General features: G+C 40.3%; 1 protein-coding gene across 1 annotated transcript; it reads left to right on the forward strand.

The window, feature by feature from the left end:
* Nucleotides 1-438: 438 nt before the first annotated feature.
* Nucleotides 439-13,855, forward strand: PBLD (phenazine biosynthesis like protein domain containing). Its single transcript, XM_063406413.1, has 9 exons — nt 439-642; nt 2,361-2,460; nt 4,524-4,622; nt 5,151-5,260; nt 5,392-5,421; nt 5,950-6,038; nt 7,247-7,419; nt 8,234-8,296; nt 13,131-13,855. The coding sequence occupies exons 1-9, from the start codon at nt 559-561 to the stop codon at nt 13,241-13,243; spliced, it is 861 nt and encodes a 286-aa protein (XP_063262483.1). The 5' UTR covers nt 439-558; the 3' UTR covers nt 13,244-13,855.
* The last annotated feature ends 758 nt before the right edge of the window (nt 13,856-14,613 follow it).

The raw sequence follows: 14,613 nt of genomic DNA on the forward strand, positions 1-14,613 counted from the left end.
CGCGCGCGGCCCGGGGCGGGGTGCGGCGCGCGCATGCCCGGGCATCGCCTCACGCCGCCGTCGCCTCACGGCCGCGGTGGCGGCGGCTGCCGCCTTTGGTGGTGCTCTGGAGCTTGTATCCCGCTCAGCGTGTGCCTCTCCCCCGGCGCAGCTTTGGGAGGGACTGAGGATGAGGAAGGTTGCCCGGTGTGGGGGCACGCAATGGCTGCCCACGCGTCTCCTCAGCAAACCTGCCGAGCCGGGCAGGACCCGCCTCCCTCAGTGCGGGGCAGGCCGGGCCGGGCGCTGTGGTGAAAGGGAGCGTTGAGGTGTTCAGGGGCTGGTGGCGAGGGAGGCTAAAGTGTGCGTTTTAATAAAAATAAAAAAATCGGCGCGGAGCGCCAGGGCCGTAGGAAGAAGTCTCAATCCGTGTCAGCGCTAGGAAGTGACGGGACGGGGCCGCTGGCCCCGCCTGCCGTCAGGAAAACATTAACTTGGAGTTCTGCTGACGATTTGGGTAGAACAGGTTAGAGCGTACCTTGCAGAGCGCAGCCTGCAGCTAAACAGGTGCACACGACAATGCAGATTCCAATTTTTACGGTTGATGCATTTACAAACCGGCCGTTTTCTGGAAATCCTGCGGCAGTTTGTCTGCTTGAAAATGTAAGTTAAAAAAACCCCAGCAGTTTTTTGAGGTACTGTAATGACATTTGCCATTCTGTACTTGGCCTGAGGACTGAGCGCTGCATCAGACTTTGCTTTCTTTACTTGAGACTTCTGTTTGCCAGAATTGTTTGCTGTGGCATCAGAATACAGAGAAAGGAGCGCAGGGGTGCTCTTTTTTTCTAATCAAAACGATTAAAAAGATGTCTTGTCATACAAGACAACCTTTGAATTTTTTGTAGACTTTAAAAAATACTTCATTAAGAAATAGACTGGATTTATTTTGAGTTTAATCAAAACGATTAAAAAAATGTCTTGTCATACAAGACAACCTTTGAATTTTTTGTAGACTTTAAAAAATACTTCATTAAGAAATAGACTGGATTTATTTTGAGTTTAGTCAAGAAAAACGGCTTAATTTCTTCAAGAATGATTCAGAAGAAAGATTCTGGACGATTAAGCAGGATTCAGAGTGAAATCTGAAAAGTAATGCTGTAAAACAGAATCAGTACTCAGTAGAAGGATTAAACAGAGGGGTTTGGTTTTGGTGTGGGTTTTCTCCCTTTTTTTTCTTTCATTTTTCCTCTTTCTCTGGAAAGAAAAAGAGGGGATGTTGACCTGGATATGAGTCTCTTAGCATTAGTCTGTTGGGTTCAGCTTTAGCCAAGTTTAATAGTTTAAAAGCCAAGTCTCTGCTTTAAAATCATGAGCTTCTAATTGTACTTTTTGTATTAACTTTATTACATTAAGATATCATGAGGCCACCTTACTGGCATGATCACTTTGGAATGCAGATGTTTAAAAAGTTTTTTCTGCAGTTCCTGGAAGTAAAGGCTGTAGTGTGACAGCTAAAGCTGGGATCCTAATTCAGCATTTTATTCTAAGATTGAAGGAAGTGTGATGCAGCCATGCGAAACAACTGTTCTCTGCTCCCTCCAGAGTCTCAGCAGATGCTTTACAGAAAAAAACAGGAGAAATGCAGGAATGGCAAAACCAGTCCTTTCTGTGTCCAGAGGTGCCACAGGATGGCAGTGTTTCAATAGAGTTCCATATTCCTTTAAAAAAAAAAGCTATTTTTAATAACGTTAACTGGTCTTTGTTCTGGTCAACTCCTCCTGGGATAAAGGGGAGGTAACTGTGCTGTAAAATGGTAGAATGTTGTTTAGCTGTACAGAATTCAGTCTGCAAGTGTAGCTGTAGTGTAATAATCAGTTATTGGTTTGTAATAATCAGCTGTAGTATGGCATCATCGGGTGAAAGGGATTTGTTATTAAAGGGAGTAACTCAAGTTAAAAGGGCACATTTTATCTCTGAGGCTGAACCTTTAGTACTTTATCTCACTTGAGTTTCAGTGTTTTAAGGATCAGATTCTCCAGCCTGGCCTGTCAGCACAGCTGTGGGTGAAGAGCAGTGGAACATGGGCCAAGGAGAATGTTGTACAATTCCTCAGGCTTGGGGATCTGGGGATCAACATTCACTGGCTTGAGTCACAGTGAGCTCCAGCAGTTCTGATTTTCTTTCCAGTTTGTCTCAGCTCCTACAGAGGGAGCATATTGTCCCACTTGAAGTTTATTTTACTCTCAGAGAGTATTTTGAATTAAAACTGAATCTACGTTTTATTATAGAAAATTAAGTGACTGTATTTGACAAAAATTGATTCTGCTGATTAATTGATTTTTTTAGCCTGCTCTTGATTGGATTTGTTATTTCATCCCTAGGACTTGGACGAAGATTTGCACCAAAAAATTGCAACAGAAATGAACCTTTCAGAAACAGCTTTCATCAGAAAACTGAAACCTGGAGATGACTTTACCAAAAGTTAGTGGTTCTGTTTACCCTCCAAAATATCTAATAAAGGAATAGGGAGATACTGTGGGTACATTTATAAGGAATGGTTCTAATTTGTAAGACAGCAAAACAAAATCCTGAAGTTGTGATTTATCTTAAGATCATAAGACTATTGCATGTGGATTCTTGAAAGAATATGTGCACAATTTTATTTTACGAGATAAACATATTTATTCAGAATTCAGACCTCATAAGAAGTCTGTGGAGCCAGTACTGGAAAATGCAGGTTTCCAGCAAAGCTGGGAATTTGGAGTGGTCCAAACTTAACCCTTAAGGCCCCTCCTTTGATTGGTGTAAATGGAGAGAGCTGACTGGTGTTTGTTGGTGGTGCATGTGTGTATGTTGGGAGAGGAACTGCAGGGACCCTGGGCAAGATAGAAAACATCAGATAAGTGCAGAATTCATTCTGACTCACTCTGGGGATTAATTTTCAGCTGAATCAGTTTGCTGAATCTGCTCACCTGACAGTTGTGTGGTGGCATGAGCCAAGGAGCTGGGACTCCACTGGTCTGGACTGCAAATCCAGGTTAAGGAGTCATGTTTATCGTCTTTGTTGCTTGATGGATTGTACAGGGAGTAGGATTTTGGACAGTCTCTGTAATTAAAAATATTAAGGATAGTAGTAACTATAGTTGGTTGCTTCTATTGTTAATAAATTCAAATTTATTTTAGGGTTAGACTAATTGCTTGGAGCAAGGAGTGATACTGCTTTTCAATTTTCATGTTAGCACTTTGCCAATGTGTTTAACACACTTATCTGCAAGTCATCCGTATCTGACTGTACAAAATGGCAGCTTCTTTCTCATTACAGTGCTTTTGGTACTATGGGCTGGTCGTGGCCTCAGGCCCACACAGCTGCCCAAGGGGTGCACAGGTCTTTAAAGGAATTTGGACACTCAGCTGCACCTGGCACTGTGTGTTGAGGGTGGTGGGATGAACCAGCAGCATCAGAATGTCATTTATCATCTGCTTCTGGAACATGAATTGGGGTAGTGAGGGCTCCTGGACTCACTGTATGTTTCTGCAGGCCATTGTGATCAGTACGTTTAATTTCATTTTAATTAAAGAAAAAAGCCAAGCCAATCAACTCTGCTATTTTGGGGACATGTGAATTTATGCGAGTACTGAATGTCCCCTCAGTCCAAGTCCAGGAGTGTCCAGGCAGCTGTTCTGGGTCACAGAGGTTTGTCTCCACTCAGGCACGTGCACGAATCCCTCCTGTCCTCTCCCAGGCACAGCTTGGAGCAGAGCACGAGCAGCACAGAGCAGGCTCACGGCTGGGCCAGCCCTGGCTCTCACAGCACTCTGCTGCTGCGCCATTAGGTTCCACCACAAGGTGTTATTTGGGTTCCCTTGGTTTTCACTGGGGGGGACTGACTTTAATGCATTCATCTTCCATAGTAGCAATGACAAGACTTGTTTGGATTAAAAAAAAAATTGTTTCTTTTCCACTTCTAGTTGTGTTTGTATGGTAATTAGTCACTTGAAATGCTGGTGCAAAAATTACAGGAAATCAAGTATCATACATCTGTGTCCCAGATTTTTTACACATCAAATGGAAATATGATTTCTAGTGAAATGAAGGGTTAGTAGATGATAGAGACTTTTACCAGACTTGACTGGTGGTGTAAGCAAAATAATTCCTAAGTGAGCTAACTCCAGTACAGGTTCTCTTATACCAACAGCACCCTCTGTGAGCTCTAAATGGTAACCTGGCCTGCAGGTGTATACAGATCATGACTGTGCCTTTGTAGGATTTCATAGCACACAGGGGCATGGAGGCTTTACCTTCTAAATAAAGCCTGTTTAGGACAAAGGAAAATCTGTGCAGCATGCAAACGTTGACCTGATTGAAATTGGATAGCTATTCTGAAAAATCAGTGCAAATTGGGTACCTAAGAGTGTGTTTAGGAGCAAAACTGATTGTAACATGCATTTTGATTAACTGAAACATCATCACTGAACGTATGTATGTTGACATAAAATGAAGAAATAGACTCCTTCCACTTATTAAGCACCTTTATTTTCTCAAGGTTCCTGCTTTGGCCTCAGATGGTTCACCCCAGCCAATGAAGTTCCTCTCTGTGGTCATGCTACTCTTGCATCAGCTGCTGTGTTATTTCACATACAAAGTAGGTTTACAACCTGTGTACTACTCTAACTTTTTAGAACGTTTATTTCTAATTAACACCTCTATTTTTTAAGACAAAGGCACTTAAACATTCAGAACATCTACAGAACACAAATGGAGATACCCTGGGTGCTGCCTTTTACTGCTGCTCCGTAGTTACAAGGCTGCAGTCTGATACCTATGCTCTGCTTCCAGTGCCCTGCTGTTACTCTGAAGAAAAGTGCTAAATATGCAAATGTCACCTGGGAGAGGTACAGTAGAATTGGATGAATAGGGAATATTTCTCTGTCTGTTAAAAGGACATTCCCATTCATTCTAGGCATATGCAGGATTCCCTGACAATTGCTGTGTTTATTAGCCTCAGCAGATTTATTGAGTTAGTTGGGAGTTGTGCCCAGAATACAGAGTTGTTCTAGATATGTTTGAGCTGCATAACTAACTTCTTCTGAATATACTGAGCTACTCCTATGATACAATAATTTAGATTAAAATTCTTATGTTTGATAATGTTGCAATGTTCTCTGTCTAGAAAATACAAATTCTGTTCTTACATTTTTGACACTGAGTGGGGAGCTAAAGGCCAGACAGGTGAAAAACCATATTGTCCTGGACTTGCCACTTTACACAGCCTACCCCCAGGTTAGTCAAAATTTTATTCATGACAGACTTTCAAGGAAAGTGTGTGTTTGTATGTGTCAGTGTGTGTGTCTGTAGTTGCATGGAGACATACATCTATATTGCATTTTTTACAGTGTGTGGTGTTTTTTCAGGAACTTAAGGAAGTAGAAGAATTAATAAAGGTAAAAGACAATTCCATCAGTTGTTAGAAAAACATTTATAATAGCTTTGCTTATTTTTATGTATTAAAATGGCTACAAAATGGTGACAAGGCGCTGCTGGATGTACTCCTGAGTTTGGAACAGCAAGCTTCAAAGCTCTCAGCAATGAATCAGTAGGTCAGGGATGTAATTCTCCCAAAGACTGCAGCTGAACCTGTCTCCCATTACCATTGACCAAAATGTCAGCACTCATTTCAATGGCATTTTCAGCCTTTGTGTGCATGACAGGGCAGTCTGTGTCCTTGCCCTCCTCTAGGTCCTGGATTTCTTCCCAAATTGACATACACGGGGCTTGTAACTCACCCCTATCCATTGGTGCACTTGGTGGACTTTGCTTTTCTCTCTTGCATGTGCTTGTGGGTTGCATGGAAGATGCTGCACACGTCCTCTTCCTAGCAGGGAATGTGCTCTACAGAAACGCCAAGGAAATAATACTTCCTATTCAAGTGACAATTGGCTTTTTTCTGTCTCCTTTACGATTCCCACCAGGTAGCTGTTGGTGACATGGGTGTTCAAGATGTCCGTTACTCTCCCGACACAAAGAACCTCTTAGTCCGCCTCAGTGACACTTATGAAAGGTATCTTCCACTCTTCATTTTTTAATCAAGAACACAGAAATTGACTTGGCATGCTTATTCTCTATTCCTTACATACTAGGCTCTTTTATCTAGATTTAAATCAGGTGGAGATTAAAATCCTCTGGTTTCAGTTTCTGTGTAAAGTGGTTATTTTGTCTTTTAATATGAGCTTTTTGAAGCTGCAAAGGTGAATAAGGTCAATCTGAAATCTGTCTTCAAGAGAAGGAGGTGTAAGAGACAGTTTTAATGATGGTGTATTTTTTCCATCCATCTGAGTCTAAAGATGCTCCAGTAACCTGGCAGGAAGTTGTGAGTCCTGCTCCAGTTCAGGACACATTGACAGAATGCCAGGGGTTCCTACTTCCACTGGACTGTAATCTGCTTACACATGCCTAACAGCACCATAAGTAGCTTTAGAGAGGAAATTCCAATTCAAATAATTCCAAAGCATTTGTTAATATTGTTTGAATTTCATTGTTGATTTAGGTATGTACCGCTGAAACATAACATCTTTAATCAGGCCAAATTACTGTTATTAAAACTTGAAGTTTGGCCTAACTAATGGTTAAAGTCTGGGGTAATGGGGCAAAAGAAATAGTCTCAGCTGAGTATTATTATTTTACTCTTTCAGACTGTTTTGTAGGGAGGTATCAGCCAGCTGTAGATGGCTTTAGAATGGCATGAAGGCCTGATGTTAGTTATTCACCTGCTCTGAGAGTAGGTGGAGGACTTGGTGCATTCTGTAGTGAGGCAATAATTCTTTCAGTGATTAAAAGTTGATTCAGTGATTCTGTTGAAACAAAGTGTGAGGTGATGGGGTTTTTTTTGTGGGGTTTTTTTTTGTTTGTTTGTTTGGGGGGTTTTTGTTGGGTTTTTTGTGTGTGTGTGTGGCTAATATTTTAGGATGCTCTGTTTTCAAATAAGTTAGGAACCTCATGGCTTGAGTGTTTTTTCTCTGTTCATTCAGAGTGTATTAGGTTCAAGGTGATTTTCTGTCAAACACCATTGGGAGAACAATGCTAGGAATCTTGTCTCTAATATTTTAGGGCTTGATATATTTTGGTTTAGGTTTTGAATATATTCTTGGTTTTGAATATATTTTGATTTTGAATTGTAGAGAAGATGATTCTATAGCTTTATTTTTCTTTGCAATACTTACATTCATGTCAAATAATACGAGCTATTGAAATTTCACAATTATGTTCAAGGTCTGTGTTGGAAGACTTGAAAGTGAGTGCTCAACAGTTTTTGACAGCTGAAAAGACAGGAAAATTGAAAGGACTCATACTGACTGTTAAGGGAAATTCCAGTGGAAAAGGCCATGATTTTTACTCCAGATATTTTGCACCTTGGTATGGAGTTCTGGAAGACCCTGTGACAGGTATGTGTTCATATGATAAGCAGCTCATACTTTTGTTTCAGTTCAGTTAAAAGATTCTTGTTAAAATTTGTTAATCTGTTTTTGTACGTTGGAGTCTCTTATAAATTACTGGTTTATATGGATAGCAGGAGTGCTCAGTAAACTAAAAACTTTTATGACTCAGGCCAACTCGTTCAGAAAAAAAACGAATCAGCTTCTTGCTGTCATTAGGGCACATAATCTTGTGCCTTTTTCAGATCTTTTCCCTCAAGTATTACAATTAGAGAAAAGTGAGAGACTGGGTCAGTACTAGTTCAGTGAGTATTGCAGTGGAAATTTATATCCACTTCTGTTGGTGTTCTTTTTTTGTGGTGCTTTGGATTTTTGTTGGGTTTTTTTGCAATGCATTTCACCTGAGATCCTCCCTAGTTTCGTGGCCCTTGCTGCTGCTGTTCTCGGGCCCAGGAGAGCTCAGCCAGCTGAGCTGAGGGCAGCAGGGCGTGTTCCTGTCTGCTCTTCTGATGTGTGTGAGGTGATTGCTGCAGGACGCTCTCCTCTGCTTAGCTACCATTTCATTATTAGTCAGCTGAGAGCTGTGGCTAAAGATGATGCCCTCACCCAGCAAGATTTCCACTGAAGCTAGACAATGGGGAAGTAATACTGCTTTACCCTAAAGAGAAATTATAAAGCCTTAAGTTTGCTGTGCAAACTCTTAGGTTTTTTACCCTAAACACACGTGGCACTTGATTTTTGATATTTACATTTTGACTACGCTTACTCTGTAAAGCAGTGATTATAATTTAATTCTGTACTTTGTTTTCCCATTTCTTTTAAGGATCTGCTCATGCTGTTTTAAGCAGCTACTGGTCCGAGCAGCTGGGGAAGAAAGAAATGCTTGGTAAGATAAACTGTTTTATTGCAGAGCTGTCCATTTATGTAAATCTACTCAGTAGAAGAGCAAAGGTTGTATTACCACTACAATCCAAACTGTAGCAATAACTCCCTATCCATTTCCTCAAGATGAATAGAATGGAATATTTTGTGTGTGAGGTAATCTTTGAGAAATTGCTTTCTTTCCTATCCACCACCATGATGCGTCATGCCCCAGGGAGTTTGAGGTGTTGGTTTCTGGATCATAACTCTCTGCAGTCAGTTTTTCATCTTGACTTTTGGATTGTAGCTCTCATGACCTTTCATCCTAACTGAAGCTTGAGGGGTCTCAGGGCATGTTGTTTATGTGTTTTGATTCAATCAGTGAGATATGCTTACTAGATCACCTCTTTGTTATTAAGCAAGAAACTTGAGAACCTGGTGGGAAAAAGCCAAGGGAAACTCTTAATATATGCCAGTGCTGGATGAGGAGGTGTTGGGTGACTCCTTCTGCTGTTCCTCTGCTTTGCCAGAGAACAGAAGAACAAGAGAAGCAATACAAAATACCCTCAGCCCCTGCCTGGTCCCCATGAGGAGACAGGGGACAATTCTGCACACCAGCTTTTGGTCACATTTAGTTTAGAACAGAGGTTGGATACTTAATCTAATAAGGTTCTTTGTCCATAAAAGTAAACACTTTTCTAAACAAACAGCTACCCTGAATATAAGCCTTCCTGTATTTGGTCAAATGAATCTCAAAACGGATTTTCTTGAGGATGGGAAGTCTTCAAAGGATCCACCATGAGCAGGACCTTCTCCATCATGGACTGAAGGAAAGATTTAATGTTCTGTCCCAAAGATCTTGTACTTGCATTTACACCACACAATATCTGTGATAGCTTAAATAATGTTGGGGGGGAAGGTGGGAGAGGGGCGGAATCTCAACATATTTTCTGAAGATAAAAAAGCATCTTTGGTAATGTGTCCTTACGGACTGGCTGCTTCTCAGAAGAGTTTGACATTTTTGGACATCAATGAGGAATTAGGACTCTCCATGCCATCTGTAGACACTGCTTCTTTAGGTGCTCAAATAGATTAGAATTCTGTCTGTATGTAAAATTGACACTTTCTACCTGTTTTGCATTTTCGTGTATTTTGTATGTACTGTCCCATTTCCTCTTTTAGGGAAACTAGCTCAAGCAGCCAAGATTACAATTGATACTGTAATCGGCTTCTCTAATGTGTTTAGCACAAAAAAAAGTCTTGTCTGTCCACAAGATGTGTTTGTGTTGGATTTTTTAATTCATATTCCATGCATAAATGTCCTCAAACTTCTTCTGTGGTAGAAATTGTACAAAACTGCATTAAATAGGACAAGTTAAGTTGATGTATCTGTATGAGAAGTAAGTTTTCCTTACATATGTCTGTCTGAGAGATATCAGGTAGTACTGGGCAAATTCTATTACTAATGAGATTATTTGGAAAAGATAGCTGGCATTCAAGGACATTCCATATCCTCAGTTATTAATAAATAAGAGCATCTTTGGGCTTCTTAGAAACCTCAGTGGTAGCCTCTGTAATATCCGATACTTTCTATTGCAAGAATAAAGGAAGAAATTCTTCCATAAAGTGAAGCATCTGTTAGTTCCCAAATAGATTACGTATAAAATAATATAAAAATGAAGAACATTAAATCTATTGTCAGATCTCTCTGGCTATTGAGGCCTTTAGGAGGGGGTCAGCTGCAGGTCTGCTGAAGCATCAGACTTAATTTCCTGTGTTTGGGTTCTCTTCCTAGTTTTTTTAGACTAAGTTGTCAAGCAACAATCATCCCCACCAACTACAAAAAGAATTTTCCAGCACTTTTACAAGGTGAAATACTTCATGATCTTTTCTCGAAGCTGGGTACATGTCCTTGATTTTAAGCTGCTGGTTAAATCAGGGTTTTGTATCAGTCCTTGCCTTTCTTTCATTTGAGGATTCTCTGCAGTGTATAAAAATTTTAATCTCTCAGGTGCATGGATTTTCACAGTTGCTGGTGAATGAAGTGTGTGACAACTGTCTGTGTATGCAGCCCTTCCCACTCTTGCATTTCTAAGGTAACATTTATAAACATGCATAAGGAATTCCAGACAACCAGACAGATTAGAGAGGACTTCCCAAATTACTGTGATGAGAAAGGGCTTATCCAGGACAGTTTTTATCTCAGGTTAAGCTAGTGGAATCTTTATATACAAGTTTACTTGGGACAACTGTATTAATTTGTGAGGAAATTTGCTTCTTGTTACTGCCTTTAAGTTCTCTGGTTCCTTCCAATACAGAACAGGTTTATAGCATTTAAAGGTTGTTTTTTGAGGGGCAGAAACTAAAGAAAAATTGCCACCAACATTACACATAAAAAGACAGAAGTTGCTTCGTTAAGGTACAAAAAATCCACCTGTATTTTAGTTTTTGCTAATTTGAATTCTCATGAAGTCGAGAGTTCTCATTGCAGCTTTCATCTTTTCCAAGTAATTTCAACACACAGATTGACAACATTAGATTTATGCACAAGTGTAACATTTCTTCAAAGGAAAGGTGTTTCCCTCCATCAATCACCTGATTTGTGCACCTTCTTTGTTAGGATAAGAAAAGTCTTGGAAATCTTCACTTAGGTTAAGGAACAAGTGCTTCTTTCAGCATTCCTCTATAGGGCTTAGAAATTCAAACAGAATACTAGTGATTTCTTAAAATAAATATTACAAGAGAGTCACTTCTTCCTGAGTTTGTCATTCTGATGACATTATGAAGAAAAACCATTCAATTCATTAAGCAGGGGTCATTGAGCTCCATGTAGGCAGGTAAGAAGGTCCAAAACAGCAGGATGATGTTTGTCCAAGGCCACCAGCTGATGTGTGAGTGCAGGGGCTGTGATACTGTGATCCAGCCTCACAGACCTTGTGGCTGCTCCTACACCTTGCTGTGTGTCAGGTTAAGCACAGAGGAGCCCGGAGCACCGGGAGTTCAGTTGTGAGATGCTGTTTGTACAGTTGTACGTACTTGTTTGCATGGAAGATATGTTTAAGATTGACACAGTGTAGTATGTATAACATCTACACAGTGTGTGGATAGTATGAGGTACTCCTGGTAAATACAGGCATGGAATAAGTGTGCGGCAGCTTTGTGATCTAAAAGTGAGTGCATTCAGAGATGCCTGAATGCCTCCAGAGGCTCTGCTGTTAAATGCAGTCCTCCAGGTATTGAAATGTTCCATGCATGCTTGTTTACTCTTGGACACAGCATGAAATATCAGTGCTTCTGTGTGATCAAGTATTATTTTCATATAAGTTTGGCTGAAAAATTCTTTTGTGGGATATTTTTTGTTTTTCTTCTCTAATTTGGAAGTTTCTTTAAAGGTAAAATAAAATGGATCAATATCGAAACAATCTCAGTAGTCCTGACATGAAAGAACTACAGTTTGAATATTTAAAGAAGAAAAAACCCAAACCCAACCAACCTTTGAAGAGTTGAAATAATTAATCTCTTTTATTTAAGTCTGCTATCATGTGGGAGTAGAAGAGCTTAGGTGTCTCTACACCTGGTAATAATAATTGATCAATTTTAGCTGGCCTGGGTCTTCTAAGAGTCTAAAATATTCAGTTGAAACATTACTCCATTCATAGGTGGTGTTCTGACAAGTTAAAAACAACCCATGGTTCTATAAATGGAAAAGAACAGAAAGCATCAATCTCTAAGCAGCTGCTGTTTCCTCTCTTTCGGAGTGCTTGCTTTGTCTGAGAATCTAATCTGATCAGAGAAGAGCTTTCTTAGCAGCAGTGGCTGAGAAATAGTTTTAAGGCATACAGCATATATGCCATCAGAGAGCTTGTGCTCTGTTGGGAATTGAATACAATCTCTACCCAATTTATAAATGTACATAAATCTGAATACAGTCTCTACCCACTTTTTAAAATTGTGGGTTTGAGAGGTAAAGCGTGCCCTTTGGCTTTGGACAGCTTCTGGAGCAGTTGGAAGTTCATTGAGTATGGAGACTGAACATTATTGCCCCTTCATCCATTTAGAGCCTTCCACAAAAGCAGCACTGTTCAAAACTCAAACCTTTTCTAAATGCCATCTGAACCAGACCATTTTCTGCTCAAGTCATGCAACTGAGACTGCTGAAGCAAGTTAGAGGCTCTACCTGCTAGGTGAACATCATCCCACCTGTGCATGGCTCAACAGTTCAGGCAAAAGCTTAATTCTCTAAGCAACTACAAGCAGAGGGCTGTCTCTACTTCAACTTTATCCAGGTGTACTAAAATATATCTTCAAGATTCTGTAAATCAGTATCTGTTGCTACCTGTGTAAGAATTTGGTGTCAGTTTGTGACAGCTGAAGCAGCATCTGTTTCTTTGTAGACTTTTCCCACTGCCTTTGTGAACTTACTCACCCTTTAGCCAGGCACGTTCTTTGAATGCAGAATCAGCTTTTGGTAAAATGGTTGTTCGTTCTCATGCAGGTAATGCTTGGTGTTCTTTCTTCTTCCCTCCAAAAGCTGCATCCAATGAAGAGGGAATTCAAGACTTCTTAGATCCACAGAAGAAAGTTAATTTGCTACAAAAAGGCAAACTGCCCTTCACTTGTATTAAGCAGCCCTGCTTGTATTAAGTAGCAGTTTTGTCAGACTTAATAGGCAGGGTCCAGTTGGAAATGCACCCTCAGCTGACCTTCATCCATAAAGGAAATTTATCCAGGTGTCTCTGGTGGTTGCCCTGGTGCTGCTTGCTTTCTGGAGCCAGGAGCCTCCTCTCCCTGAGTTTTCATGGATTTCTAAATTGCGATGCACACTGGTTTTTTAACTCTGGGTTCTTGTTTCTGTTTAGCTTTTCAATGTTCCCGCCGTGGAGGAGAGTTGAAGATTTCCGTGCGCGATGATGGAAGAGTTGACATTGCGGGGCAGACTGCTGTTGTATTAAAAGGAAACCTGACTTTCTGAAGGAGCTGGCACTAATCTCCCTCTGCTCTCTCTGATCACTAATCTTCATGTTATTCTGATTATGCTGCTTTAATCTCAGCTCTAGGCAGTGAGGCACTACTGTTCTCAAAAGTCTTTGATTACCCATTGTCCATTTTTAAAAGTTGCTTGAAAGTACTCACTTCTGGTTTTCAAGATCCTTGGTGTTCTTCACTTCCATCTTGCCACTTCCCATGTTCACTGACCTATGAAAATATTCAAGTCCACCCATCTTATTTTTCTGCTTTTAAATGATTCTTCTCTTTATTTCCAAATTCCACGTTAAAAGCTGTTACTGCTTCCTGGATTAAACTGCAAGCATCTGTTTGATAATCAAGCTTTTCCCATAGAGGTAGTTTTTCATGAAGTCTGAATTAATTAAAAAAAAGATATTTTCTCAGCTATATATTGAAGTGACAGCCATGTTCATTAACTTATTTGGATTAAAATATGAAAAAAATATAAATGGTTTAGAAATGTGCTTTTGGTTCTCTTTTATGAACAATATTTTTCTAAGTCGAATGGTATTGCCTTTGATCATAGCACTGCTGCTTAGTCAATACTTCTAATTAAAGGTTTAGAAGAAAGATTTAACAGATTGACCTTGTGATGCACATAAAGCTGATTAAAATCTGAAAGGAAACTTTACTGGTTATAGCAATGTAAATTATTTTTCAAAACCTGAAGATTTTCTCCTAAATGAAAAGTTTCTTCTATAATCATGAAGTGTGCTGCTTCAGATTGTGTTACCATGATGTGGTATTTCACTGGATTTATTAGGAATATGGAACTTCTAGTTACTCTAGCTAAAACTATTTTCCCTTTCAGGTCACCTCTGTCCTAAGCTTTGCTTTAGTTCTTTGCAATATTTCAGAGTGATGTGTTTTGAATTCAAAAGACAGTCTAATACTATGGGAACAGTTGGATGTCATCCTGTTATAAATCATGAGGAACTTAGTTGTGCCAAGTTCCCTTTTTTCAATTTATTTTGAATTTTATCAGAACTTGTTGCTTATATCTTACTTAAGTCCAAGTAGCTGGACCAGTAACAGTGTGAGAATCTTCATTTCAACAGAAAGTTCATCTCCAGCAGCTACAAAGAACGTACCAGAAATGTGATTGAAGTGCCCTGCTCAGCTCGGGGGCTAGGTGGGAGGCAGAAGGAGTCTCCAGATGGAAATGCATGTTCTTCTCCTGTATCCAGTCTTGCTGAAGCTGGTGGAGCTGCAGTGTGATTTCTAACACGGACTCGTGGTCAGTGCAGATCACAGCTGTGGAGGCAGCAGTGCTGCTGTGGCAGCTTTAGCCCTGCTTCCTCTCCCCACAGCTCGGGTTGTTCCTGTCTGGCAGGG

This window comes from Prinia subflava, chromosome 9, assembly GCF_021018805.1.
Source record: "Prinia subflava isolate CZ2003 ecotype Zambia chromosome 9, Cam_Psub_1.2, whole genome shotgun sequence".
Lineage (NCBI taxonomy): Eukaryota > Metazoa > Chordata > Aves > Passeriformes > Cisticolidae > Prinia > Prinia subflava.